Raw genomic sequence first — 13,757 nt, forward strand, 5'->3', positions numbered from 1 at the left:
GGTGCTGATTAGGGATATGTTATCTGAGGGTCTTCATCCTTCTGTTGTTCATCTCTTCTGAGAGAGGGCCTCACAAGATGAGATGATACTGGAGGGTTTTGAATTCCCCATTCAGTGCCAGGAGAGATGAATGGGAGGTGAGTGCCTTTCCCAAGCATCTAAGCAGCATGTGGCAGCAATAGTGATGACAGACACCCCAAAAAGGGTCAAAGGGGGCTCCCAGCAGCTCCAAAGCTGCCAGCTCTCTTCTTTCTGTCCCTCTCCTTTCGGCAGGCTCACAGCTGGAGAGGACAGCTAATACCTTCTTTGGGGTGGTGAATCTGACTTTGCAGCATCCCCTGTGACAGCCTCAGGAACATTTCTGGCTGTGTCAGCCAAAATTCCTGCCGGGTACTGCTGCAATGCAGCACACCACACCCCCGCCGGCGCTGAGCCCTAGCCTGGACAGCCGGTGCTGCTCAGCTCCAGCCCTGCCGCTGCCATAGGCGTCCCTCCTCCTCTTCCCAAGGAGCCCTGATGATTTCAGGTTGCTTGGCATCATCTCCCGCGGGCAGCTGGCGTCCGCAGCGTGTGTCAGAGCAGCCCGGCGCACGTTCGGTTTCACAACGCGCTGCCTGCAGAACGCGCTGGCTCCCCGAAGGGATCGGCTGTGGTTTCGGATTTCATTTCCCTCACACGCTACACCCGAATTCCAGACGCTTTCTGGCTTCGCTGCTGCATGGACTCTGGTCCTTCGCCGTACCCAGCGGAGGCAGACGGGGCTTCCCTCGGCTCCAGGGAGTGGACCATGAAGACGTCAATTGTAGTCTTGCTTTGCATCTCAGTTTTCCCAGGCTTTTCCCAGGGCAGAGTTGTCAGAGAGGATGAAACTGGTTTTGCCGAGTGTAACGTGTTCTTCCCCGGACAAGTCCCACCCGAAGGATATACGGAGCCGTTCCATGTGAAAATCTGTCAGCAGTACAACAAAGAGCCGCGTTTTGCAACCCTCTACAGTACTAAGGACAAAATCCCTCTTTATTCAGCTTTTAAGTTTACAAAGCCAGCTCAAAGTGCGGAGGAAAGCTGGCTGGTTGAACCGCAGGTAAGGCAGTTTTTCCTTTGCTGTAAAACGATTGTTCCCGGAGAACATTTCCTCTGGGGTAAAGCTTGGGCTAGAATTTTGCAAAGGAGGCAGGAACTCCGCTTGTTGAACTTCTGTTGGTATGAATTTAGCATGAGCAGAACTTATTTTTTGTGCTTGGAAATGGCAAACAAATAGTTTCTTGTCCCGGGGAGCTTATAATGAAAACTGAGAGGCTGCTGCATGAATGTGCAGTGCCAGGGTAGAGGAAAGCCCTCTCTGATACCAGTGGTGTGTTTGTCCTGCCCAGCCAGCTCTTGTGGGCAGGGAGCACTGCTGGTGCGTTAAACATCTCAGTGTCAAGTTCAAGTTTGTTCTGTTGCCAGTATGATCATGGTGTTGATAGGGGCTCCCTGGCTTCACTGAGCAGAGATAAAGCATCCATTTGTGGTTCACCAAGTTGATGCTGCAGCTTTTCAGTGTGTCTGTCCCAGACTGAGGTAGGAAAATGAGTTGCTGTGTCCTGGGGCGTGCAGGCTTCAGTCAGGTCAGAAGTATGCAGTATAAAATTGGTTTTACCAGAGCCTCAGTGTTTTTTGTCTCCCCTGACGCTTGGCATGCTTAAGCAAGGCCTTCAGGCTGTTCAGTTTAAAGGAAATATTTTTAAAACTGGTAGTGCCCTAAGAAAACTTTAGGTGTCCTTTTTTCCTTCCTCATATTTTAGATTTTTCAGCAGTGATAATAAGGAATATTGCAGCCACATCAGGCTACCCAATCTGTTGAGCTCAGGAGCTCAGATTGTAAGTGTGCAAGGGTGCTTTGTTAGGGCAGGAATGGCTGCAGTGTCAGATCAGTGTGTTTGGAGCGTGGCCCTCATCTACTGGATGTTGCCACAATCAAAGCTCACCCCTCTGCCAGGAGAAAGCTGTGCTTATTTTTCTCATGTGTGGTGATGAGATACTAAGGTCCCAAGGCCACAGGCATTGAAGACAGGAGTTATTAAGTGGTTATCTTCAGCCTGGACTGTCTTCTGGCTCTCTGGGCTAGGTTTTGAGTTGCGGGAATTTCTAAGGGTCTTTTGATCTGAGCTCTTTCCTCTGCACGTGCAAGCTGTGAGAGCTTGCCCTTTTAAAACAGAGGCAACCTTTTGCAGACTCTGTCATTACTGAGTTGTGGAAGGGTGACAAATTTTTAAAGTGCAAAGGGAGCCTAGGCTGGCAAGACTCTTTGGTTCAGTGCCATGGCAGCAGCAAGGTAAAGCAGCAGATATGGGATCCTTTCCCATTTGCCTTGGCCAGTGACACCCTCCATCACCTCTAGCCCCCATATCTCCTCCTGCTTCTTGTGGTCCAGCTCTCCCAACCTACCTAGGTAGGCTCAGAAGCTGTTCCTGCCATGGAGCAGTGGGCAACCTCCCTCCCCACCCAGTAACTTAGGTTTCCCTGGACCTTCCTTTAGCTGGCTTCTCTGCCCTTCCTGCTCCATCTCTTTTGGCCCCTCGTTTTGTCTTGGTTCCTGCCAGCACTCCAGAGTCCCAAACCTTGTGTGTCCTCCCACCAAAACCTTCTGCAGCCTCAGAAATAATAGGGCAGGTGCTACCTTTATTTGCTCTGGCTTCACCAGAGCAGCCTCACAGGTTGACGGTAGTTCTTAGTTGACACTGGTGGGTCTCCTTCATCTACTGGTGAAATGCAGATATCTCAGAGGCAGGAGTTAGCAGCTCTTCAGCTCCCTGGAGGAACTTCTGACTGAGACAGAAAAGTACTAGGACAAAACCAAACCAAAACAAACAAAAAAATCTGCAGAAGAATATGTAAGGGGAAGAAATGAAGAATATGAAGAACTGCTGTAACTCAAGAAGTAAGCGCATACAGCCCTCTCAGACACTGCCACTTGTAGGAGAGAGTGGGGAAGAGCTTTCACACCCATTATGCATGTTCTACCAAGGCTAGGTCAGATGGCTGCTGAAGGAAACCCTTAGCAACACCTGTTCTGCAGCATAGCCCAGTGAGCTCATATCACCGATTTTCTGGGTAATTTCCTTGCCAACAGAGGGATAGCTGGGTATGATCTGGCTCAGCTGCACATGGAGATGCAGACACACAGCAAACGGAAATAAATCACTATAAAAACACTCAGCGCTCCAGTGAGGGCCTCAAGGTTGTCATACGCTTTTTTGGGGGGGATAATGATGAGGGCAGTATCTCACTCCCTCAGGAATGTCTGCCTGAGAAAGAAATGCCAAATGTAGCACAGAGGCAGTAATTGGGTGAGAAGTGTGTGGAATGTCAGTGCCACCCACTGCGGATTGGCAGATGGAAACAATGAATTAATTGAGCAATTAGTGAAAAATTAGAGAACAGGAAGGATAGGCTGATGAGCAGGGTACTGATGGGACTCCCCCAGGTGCAGGTCTGAAAACTTGCTCTGCCACAGATTTCCTAGAGGTTGAGAGCAAGTCACTTATATATCTTTTACCTCATTCCATTTTGATTGTCTAAAAATCTCTGTGTTTGATTCTTTCTGTATCTTAGACAGAGGTGGAAAAGTCCAGAGTTGCTTTTTCTGTCCTAATTTATGAGAGGCTGGATGAATTACCTTGTGTTTTCATTTGGTTAATGGCCACCACCAGGCAGATGACCAAGGTGGGATTCTTGCCCAGCTATAGTGTAGCTACCTTCGAGCTGCTCTTGCAATCTCTTATGGTGGAGAGTTAAGAGAACAGGCACTTCTAGAGCCACTTGTGAGTGTTCCTACTACCGAAACTTCAGCATGAGATGCAGTGAGGTATGGAATCCCAGAGTAAGGTTGGATCAAACATTTCCACTTCAATCAAAGGTGTAAGGGTGCCTGAAGAAGTAGTGGTGGGAGAGGGAAGCTGAAGTTCAGGGATCCTACATACTAGGGTGGGGAAGGTAGGGGGTGGCAGCGTCCTGCCTTGTTAAATGACCAAACTCAGTGGAAGCTGCCTGCCCTAATAAATGTGTGTTGCCATACTTGTAATCCCCCCTTGCCTCTGTCCCATCTGTGAAACTGCACCCTCCACTTAATGACACACATCAATATTGTTATGAGCTAACACTGTACAGGCTTCAGGCACATAAGTTGTTTTTAAATCTCCATTCTATGATAAGGAGTTTACTGTCTGCTTGGATTTTGCTCTGAGCTGTTCCAGGTTGTTTGGACAGGTGGCTTCATGGCTGACTCCATAAATACAGATAAGTTTTGGGGTGACACAAGCCAGAAGCTTTTTGAAGCAGGGAGGAAAGGTATCTTGCAATGCAGATTAGATGCAGTGCTGAGATGGCCTGCCTTGAGGACTGAGCTGGAGGAGGCATGAAAACCTCAGGTACACATTAGTTATTACAAACCATTATAGGAGTTATTATAAGTGTAGTTAGGTGATGTCAGAGCCTTACACATGAACAACACACAGCTGCATTTTTATCATATTCTTTTTTAATTGCACCCAAACAATCTCGATGGTATGTGCAAAGGCCTGCAAACTGGAGAGGTAACCAGGGACATATTTTCTTGACAGGCTCCTCAAGGTTTGCATGCATCAGCTCATGGGAGAGAGAAATTAGAGTTAGTCTGCTTCGTGTAGGTTGGCAATTTCTGCCAGGAGGCAGAGCTGATCTATCTTAGGTCTATGTGTCCTTGTAGTATGGCAGCACTCACCATGGGTGTGAGATGGGATGGGTTTCTCTGAGAGGGTGTAAAACTCCAAAGGGTCATAGCGGTGAGGACAGGTCCTGGGCACAGTCTCACATCTATGCCCAATCCCCATCATCTCTTCTGTGTGATTAAACACCCTGGGTGCATTTCTTGTCTCACAGCACAGCATCATCTCATCAGAAGAGAAGAATGCCAAGGGAAGGGGCAGCAGGAAGAGACAGTGATTTTGTGGAATGCAAAATGTCTGGCCTCATGCAGTCTGTTGTTTGGTGCGACTGAGCAAGAGGAGCAGAATAAGGCAGTAAAAGTGCAGAATAAGTCTTTTTTAAGCAGTGTATTTAGGAAAAAGCTGTGACTTGTGCATCAGCACATAGGACTCTCTATGATCCTCGCAGTCCTGAAGCAATAAGCACCAAATGATTAAAAAAAAAAAGAGCAAGAAACCTCCTTAGCAGTAGGTGGGGCAATGCAGCCCTCTGCAATGGCCAGGCTTGGCACTGTGACCAAGCTTGGTGCAGAGGAAGCCCTGTGCCTTGACTGCAGAGGTTTGGCTGATGCAGGAGGCCAGCCAGAGCTCAGCTCCCGGGTGAGGGTAATGGACAATTGCTGACATTGGCCCCTTTCACCCTGATTCTCAGCACAAGATGGTGCAGAACTGTTGAGGAGGTGATGTGGCACTAAGAGGATGGAAACTCTGTGTAGGGTTGCAAGGACATAGTTGGATATCTGTCCAAATGTGCTGAAGGGTGGTCAAGAGGCAAGGATGGATGACCTGGCAATGATTCAAGGTAGACTATGAACTGTCTGACATAGATGTCTCCAAAGTGCATATTAGTTGGGGCAGTAAACAATTTATAGGCCAGGGGCAAATGAAGATGGTTTAATTGGGCCAACGCAGTGCTGGAGCCTGAGAGCCACAGAGACTACAGAAGGCAGTGACTGCAGGAGATTGTCCGCCACCCCTGAGCTTCTACCAACATGTTCACCCTCTAATTTGAAGAACAAAATGATGATTTGGCACAGCCTTCTGGAGCAGCTTCAGGCAGTGTCAATAGGAGTGACTATGGATCAGACAGACCTGTGGCCACCTGAGAAAGACCTGAACACACCCTGACGTTTAGTGTTGCTCATCCCACTGCTCTTTACCACTTCTGCCAGCTCCCTTCCCTTGTGCGTGGCTTCAGGACAAATTCCCACTGCAGTAATTGCTACCTCTGGCTCCACCGCATGGGAACAGTGAACACAAGCAGGTAGCACAGATTCCATCGAGGACCTTGGGTGATGGCACCCTCACCCATGTCACCAGGAGCTACATGGTCATTAAGGATGAGGTTCAGACTATTATTGACATGAAGATCAGGTTACTGATGACCAGCCCTGCAACAGCCCTAGGAGCTCACTGCTGTGTCTCCTGTTCAAGGTGGGGTAGTCCAGGTCACCCGACATGATGTCTGGCTTCATTCTTGCTTCTTACACAATAAGTGGTGAGAGGTAAATGCCTTCTCTAGACATCTTATACACCATGGCCTCTTTGGTTTTTTTCTTTTCCCATGGCTTGGATTTGATAGTTCAGAGGGGCTTAAGATGCCATCGTTAAGTTCTTAAATGAACTGCAGTAGGAGGTGAAAACATGACCCTAAATCTAGCCATCTATTGGTCTTAAAAATCTCTTTCAGGACAAATTACAAGTTAGAGGCTTGGTGTATGGTGCCTGGTGAGATTTTGATTTCTGTGCTGTGTACCAGACTGGAGAGCTGCAAATATCCTTTGGAGCCTAAACCAATGTGGTTGGCAGAGAAGCTAAGTAGAGAATAGACTCCTCTGAAGCACTTCAGGGGAAGTAAGGAGAGGGTGCAGGATATAATACAAGGCATGTACTAGTAGTCCTAATGAAAAGTATACATCAAGGTCCATTTTGCACATTGTTTTCTAGGAAGGTGAATTGCATGCAGTAATGCTTCTCTCTACTCTTTCAGATAGATGATCCAGAAAATGACTTGCATGAAATGGTTCATGAAGCTGATATTGGTGGCACTGTGGCCAACCTCGGTGCAAATCAAGCCCTGACCTCAGACTACGTGGGCTCTGGCTACGAGAGAGGCCTTCTCAATCCCAGTTTGCTTAATGAGGAGGATTTCCAGGTGGCCACTTACACACTCACAAATGCTGTTCCTCTGAGCCCAGCTCTGAGCAAAAGCTGGCACAGAGACATTGGGAAGGTTGTGGAGCAAGCTCTGATCCCTCACTGTTCCAAGATGGATCATCTATATTTCCTTGCAGGTGCAATTCCTTCCAGTGTCCAAGTTAAAGGCAAGGTGTCAGTGCCAGAGAGCCTCTGGCTTGCAGCCTGCTGTGATGCTCCAGAGGGATGGTCCCTGGGACTAGTGAAAAAAATCAATGATGAAAACAGCTTGGAAGACCTCACAGTGAGAGAGCTGGAGAAGCAGCTTCTACCAGGAGTTCACTTGTTCAAGGGCAGCTGTGGGGAAGACAAACAAAGCCAGGAGAAAAGAGAAGCAGTATTGCAAGTTGTCAGTCAGATCCGCTCTGGAGAGCAAGTAGGAACAAGTAACAACCAAGAGACCAAAGAAAGTGGCTGGGTCAGAAGAGTGGCTGGCATCATTGCTACCCCTTTCATCAAACTTCTGGAACTCTTCATCTACATCTTTGTGGAACTGGTGAAATTTGTGTTTTATTTTCTGTGGCATGTTGTGAAGCGAGTTGTTGGCACAATTCTGGATGGAGTCTACAGTCTGTGGAATGGGATGGTGTCCTACCTTAAAGCTGTCAGCATGGTGCTCATCAGCATCCCGTATGATGTTGGGAGGGTCATCATCAACATCTTCCTGGGCTTCCTGCAAATTGTTCGAGATGTGGTGTCCCTTGCCTACAGGATCCTGAGTATCCCCGTGGGGTTCATCCTTCACCTTGCTGCTTTCCCTTACCACTCCATCTGTGCCATTCCCTCTGTCCTTAAAGACATAGCTACTGGGATTGGGGGCACCTTCTCGCTGGTCATCGATGCCACAGCCACGGTTCTGCATGGCTTTTATTACCTAGCTGGTCACATCCTCAAACGGTTTGTCCCTAAAGGCTCTTCTGATGACTGATAGGGATGGAAACTGAGGCTGCAAATACATGGAATGAAGGAGGACTGGGGAAATGTTTTAAGATATGTGGCCAAATGCTGTCAATTTCATTCTGGTATTTATTGTAGTGACATTAATAATAATGAACTGACTGGGGAATAACAAGGAGGGCCAAGGCAATGTCATTCAGGGCCACCACCACTGTAACTCAAGTTCTATCTCGTTGTAAAATGTTCGGGTTTTATTGGTGCAGGCCACAAAGTTTCTGTGGTTTGCAGGTGTCAAGATGCTTCCTCTGGGAAATGCACACTAACTGTGGTAGGAGGTAATTTCTTTCTGGCTATGATGACACTGAGACTTATGCAGTGGCAGTGAGCTCTGCAGAAGCCCGTCCCTTCCAAGGAGCAGGTGGTGGGGGTTAGGGGAGGACATGAGTTACAGAGGGTTACTGGGATTTGATGAAAGGAGAGGGAGGCAAGAGTTCAAGGACTTGGGGCTGGGAAACAGCAGAGAGCAGGGTGGAATGGAGGGAAGGTTCTGCTGTTGTCTGCATTGCTTATTTCTCTGGTGTCCAGCTGGTGGAGGGGATGCAGCTGGGTATATCCCATAGTCTTCAGGCCTTTCCAGACACCTGAAATTGGATGGATCTTGCAGCAAGGAAAGACCCACTGCCCATTTTTTTTTGCATGGTAGGAAAGCATTTTTCCTTAGCCATACAAAGGTCATCTTCCCCCAACCCTTCCTTGCTGTGTGGTGACCACTGAAGGTCTGAGCCCTGAATCTTCAAGATGTGGTGTTCTCTGAAGCTCTAAGCCCATGAATGGCTCAGCCCTGAATCCCTTGTGTCTCCTCGAATGCCCAGCAGGTCTGGGAGCTGCACTTTTGGATTCAAATCTGTTGTCACCTGCCTTGTCTCCCTGAGAGCTGACTGCTGCTAAAACATGCAGGGGACTATGGACTGTCAGGTGGGAGAAGAGGCAGGAGGGATCCTGGACTGCAGCACTTGTTTTGCTATGTGAAGACCCACCTGGTGAGCCCATTCACAAAGAGATGCTTTAATGTCAGAGGTAGAACCAACTCCTCTTCTGCACTGCTCATCCTCTCTGCTCACTCTTCACCCCTTCTTCCCTCTGCCTCAGTGTGAGCCATGCTCCCCAAAATCTGCAATGCTGGAGCTGGGGAACACATCAGGGCTTTGCAGGGGACCAGCAAGTGTTTGCAGGCAGATGAGAGGCACAGAGACATCTGCCACTGTTGGAGAAGGGCACAGAAGGGCTGCCCTTCCCTGGGGCTTGGCTCAGCAAGGGGCTTTGGATCTCTTGGTGCAGTTGCCTGCAGGAGGGAGGCTTCCCGTCTCAGCAGCATTTACTTTGGCTGGACTCCAAAAGGCATTTGGGAGTCCTACATACATGGTTCCTTCCTTTCACACTCATCTGTGCTTCTCCCTCCAGTGCTAGCTTGGTGTGGACCCTTGATCTACCGTAGCATCCCATAATGAGTCCCCGGAGTGAGCAAGCTGGTGCTGCCATCTCAGTGGTGCTGTGTTGGTGGTGGCCTGTCCTGGGTTGAAGAAAACTCAGTTACTAACATGGCAGCTTTGCCTGTCTGCATCATGTAGCCTGCCGCAAGGCTGAGCTGGCATGGATGGATTCAGAGGGAAAAGGAGATTTGGCTTGTTCATGATGGGACAGAGTTGTTTCTTTAACTCAGGGGCTGTGCTTAATGCAACCAGATGTGTGTGCACATCCCAGCCCAGCACACCCTGGCCAGCCGTGGCACCCTGTTCAGCAGTGATGCAAATGGCAAAGCTGGGGATGCCAGCAAGTGGGGAAACAGTGACACGAGTGGAAAGAGAGGATGACTCCTTGTCTCACCCTTCATGGGCCACCGCTGGTTTATGGGGAGAGAGAGGCTGTTTGCAGGCAGAACTGGCTTTGTTCAAAAGGAAAGGCAGCTTTTTTGAGCCAGTATGAATTTTAGTTGGGTAAAGTCAGTGGTGTTTTGCTATAGGAATGTTGGGTGCAAGGAGCAAGGTCACTGCTCCTAACAGGCAGAGAGCAGCCAGTGGATGCTCTCCATACTGAACTTTGCATGTCTGCACACTCAGACATGCCTGGTCTGCTGTCAAGACAGATGTGGAGCTTATTTCCCACTCCTTCATGAGACCTGGTCTCAATCCTGGTACTACTCTAGGGCTACATGGCAGCTGTCAAGACAGGAAAAAAGGCAGCTTAAGCCCCAGGGGATGCTAGGGTAGGGTGGCAGGGGCCCCAGTCTGGGGGTCCCAGGGTCCCCAGAATCCTCTGAAAACATGTGTGATGGCAGCAGCTCTCAAGTACAGCCTAAACACTGGGGAGGAGAGGTAGCTGCTCCCCACAGCTGTGTTGCACCTTCTGTGTGGCCTTATCTCTGACCCTTCTTAGCTGTGTGGCACTGTACAGCAGCCAGCCATGCACTTCCTGGGTCTCTGTACCCAGAGCAGCTTCCCTACACCCCAACCTGGCAGCCCCTGCATCCCAGGTCCACCAGCATCTCCAGTGCAGCTCTGCAGTCGCAGTGACAGCAATACTGAGGCACCTCAGGAGGTCTGCACTGTCAATTTGCCACCACCGTTGCTACCCCACCTAGCTCAGGCCAGCACGTCTCTGCTGCAGCCATGACTTCTGACAGTAAGTGTACAGTCCTTGAAATTTGAGGCGCTGCAACTCTATAGGATTTGGGCAGTTGTGCAACAGTATTATTAAAATTGTCTTAACATGCTCAGATTTCAAATGCTAAGAACAGAAACTGGCATGGGGCATTTCTCTTCTGTGCTGTGCATCTGAGCAGGCAGTGGGAAATCTGCCTTGAACATCCAGCAATTATCACAGAACAAGCAACATCCTGCAAAAAAACACTGTTTGAGATTCTCCTTATCTAGGCATGATTTATGGTTCCTGAGCTTTTCTCTATCCTTGGAAATGTATGGCTTCAACAAAATAAAATTACTTTTCCTAAGAGGGGCTGGTACCACTGTGTCACGGTTGCAAATGAGATAATACAACCTAGGGTGTCCTGACTAATCAAGAAAACACCAGCAGCAGAGTTTTTCATTGTAACAGCTTGACATCTGATATTACTGGCTCTTTTGTGCTTTTTAAACACCATTCCTCTCTCAAAGCACTCTAAGGCTCAATTAATTAAGCTGCAGAATCAGTTGGAGAAAGCTGAGGTGTTGCAGGCAGTGCATATGACTCTGTGTGTGCCAGGAGAGGGGACTCTTTTATTCCTGTGAGATGCAATGAGATGCACCTGGAGTGCAGCTAGTTTTCATACAGAAATCCCAGCACAGCAGCACAGTTTTTCACAGCTCACAGGGAGAAACTCCTTCTTGTGCAGGGCTGGTCCCTGGACTGGCTTTGTCAGAACTTCCTTACCTTCCATAACAGGGGTAATCATACTCCACTGAAAGTATGGAGGTCCTGCGATGAGTAAGCCAGATATTGGCACTTCTGTTTTGCAGGTACCTCTTTTTGGGCAGATGAACCCCTGTAGCTGACTCTGCATCTGTCTCAAGTCTGGCACTGGTACAGGTTGCCTGGATTGGATGCCCCATCACTGGAAATGGTCAAGGTCAAGTTGGCAGGCTGGATAGGGCTTTGATCAACGTGGTCTAGTGGAAGGTGTCCCTGCCTTAACCAGATCACCCCAAGCTTTTGACACAGGGATCTCTGCACCTCAAGGTGACCCTTGTCTATGCTGCATCCACCCATAATGGCAGACGGACTTGGTAGCCCTGCAGGACAGCTCCTCAGTCTCAGGCCCTCTGGGTCACACCTCTGCTACCATTGCATGTTTTGAAGCTGCTCACCTTGCATGGAACCTCAACAGCAGCTCTGTCCCTCCCTCTGGCCAGAGAGCTGCTCTTGTTCAGCAGGGAATTGTGCCATGCTTGCTCACAGATTATCTGTCCAGTGTAGTCAGTGCCAGAAAATGGAAAAGGTATTGGAAAATAAATACCCGTGTAACTCGTTTGGTCAGGAGGGATTGTCTGGGAGCAAGGAGTGCAAGGTGTGTCCAGGGTGTGTGTGTATTAGTGAGGTTGCAATACTGTGGGTTTGGCATGGGATGATTTCTCTTTGCTGCACAGACTCCTGGGCTGTTGGACTTAGTTTGGTGGATCTCACAACGGGTAGCATCTGCTATTGATTTCCACAGAACTGGTGTTTCCAGCCAAGCAGAAATGCCTAAAGACTTTCCAGTGGTGTTAGTGTTACAGCTGGTTGGAAAATCTCCAAGGAATTATATTCTGTCAGAATGGGGTGATTTATCATACAGGGTTCTTTTCATAGCAATTTACCACTTTTAGTGGAAAATATTTTTCAAGTCCAGGTTGGAACAAGGACAGGAAACATTCAAGAGCAGCCCAGGGTCTGGATTAGCAGTTTGGATGTGGACGTTCAGCACCCACTTGTGCTCAACAGCAGGTTTGGCATGTGAACGTGGCTCTTTCTGTCTCAGAGGCAAGTCCTTCAGCCATGGGCCATCTTAGCATATGTGTGATTTTCTTCCATTTGTAAGGGTGAAAAAACCCTGTCTCCTTTCCAAAGATACAGAAATTGTGACAGTATTCCTGGGACGTAGAAGTCATTTTCTACTGAGCCAGCAGCAAAGCTGCCTGCAAAACTGAAGCAGAGGCTTCAAATTCTTCTGCAGTATCATCTTTATTAATAAGTTAATTAATTTAACATGGTGAAGAATGGACATCTGGAGCAGATGTCATTGTGTGACTTTTCCAAATCCCCAGTACCTGCTGGTAGAAAATGGTTATGGACCAATGCCAGGAGCTGCAGCAGGTGGACAGGACCATGCTGGTGGGCAGGAAAGGAAATGTGGTAGTAGAACATCAGACTAAATAAAAGGAAGAAATTTCCTTTAAAATGAAAGTAAATTACAATGAGTAAGCCCTGGTACAGGTTGTCCAGAGCAGTAGTAAGTGCCCCATCCCTGGAAACATTCAAGGCTAGACTGGATGGGACGCTGATCAACCTGATCTGGTTGAAGATGTCCCAGGTTGAACTACGTGGTCTTTAAAGGTCCCTTCCAACCCAAGAATTCTATGATTCTGTGACACCAAGCGGCCAATAGCTAAACAGTAAGCTAACAGTGAACAGTAAGCACTGAGCAATGGTCTCTGCTTGATCCTGACAACAACAAGCTTCTGACGTGAGTGAAGCAGCTCCAGAGGGATGATACAATAGACTCATGGAGACATCACTTTCTGGATTTATGCCATCTAAATGTAGGCATTTGAAATTTCTTTGCAGGCACAGGGTCCCTGTGTTCAGTATAAATATGTCACCTGGCTTTCACCTGGGCACCATCCACCTTTAGCTGGCACCAATGACTCTTAGCTGGAGTTGGTGGCTGATGGGGCTTACCCCACCCTTGAAGGTGTCCATTGATGTGGTTCACCCAGATGATGGTACAGGTGGGATGGCCTTTCCCACAGCCCCTTGGAAGGCTCTTGGGTCGCTAAATCCTTCCATGCGGGTAGGACTAATATCAGGGTCTGATGTCTTCTGAGTTCTGCTGGACATGACCTGCAGCACTCGCAGCCACATTTGGGTGATGGTGGGAGTTGTGTGTGGCTCTGTTGAAACAGATGGGATTAACTACTGTGTGTACCTCCACCAGGCTTGGCCTGACCTGTGTGGAATGAATCCAGCTCCCAAAGAGCTTGGCCCCAATTTTTTGAGTTAATGGAAAACACGTGCATTTGTGGTGTGGAGGTGTAGACATGCCTCACCCTCAGGCACCTGCAGGAATTAACCATACACTTTTGTACTGGAGGTGACAGCCTGCTCTTGAAAACACCACTACATTCTACAAAGAAACAGACAGTCCTGGGGCTCATCACCACAGAAGTTGAGGATGACTACTCAGGTAGA

General features: G+C 48.5%; 1 protein-coding gene across 1 annotated transcript; it reads left to right on the top strand.

Annotated features, from left to right (window-relative positions):
- The first annotated feature begins 787 nt into the window (after positions 1 to 787).
- On the top strand, positions 788 to 7,848 carry ENDOD1 (endonuclease domain containing 1). The gene is made up of 2 exons (XM_062514414.1): positions 788 to 1,081; positions 6,715 to 7,848. Exons 1-2 carry the CDS (start codon positions 788 to 790, stop codon positions 7,846 to 7,848), a joined length of 1,428 nt encoding a protein of 475 aa, XP_062370398.1.
- Positions 7,849 to 13,757: the final 5,909 nt, after the last annotated feature.

The sequence above is a fragment of the Cinclus cinclus genome, chromosome 2, assembly GCF_963662255.1.
Source record: "Cinclus cinclus chromosome 2, bCinCin1.1, whole genome shotgun sequence".
Lineage (NCBI taxonomy): Eukaryota > Metazoa > Chordata > Aves > Passeriformes > Cinclidae > Cinclus > Cinclus cinclus.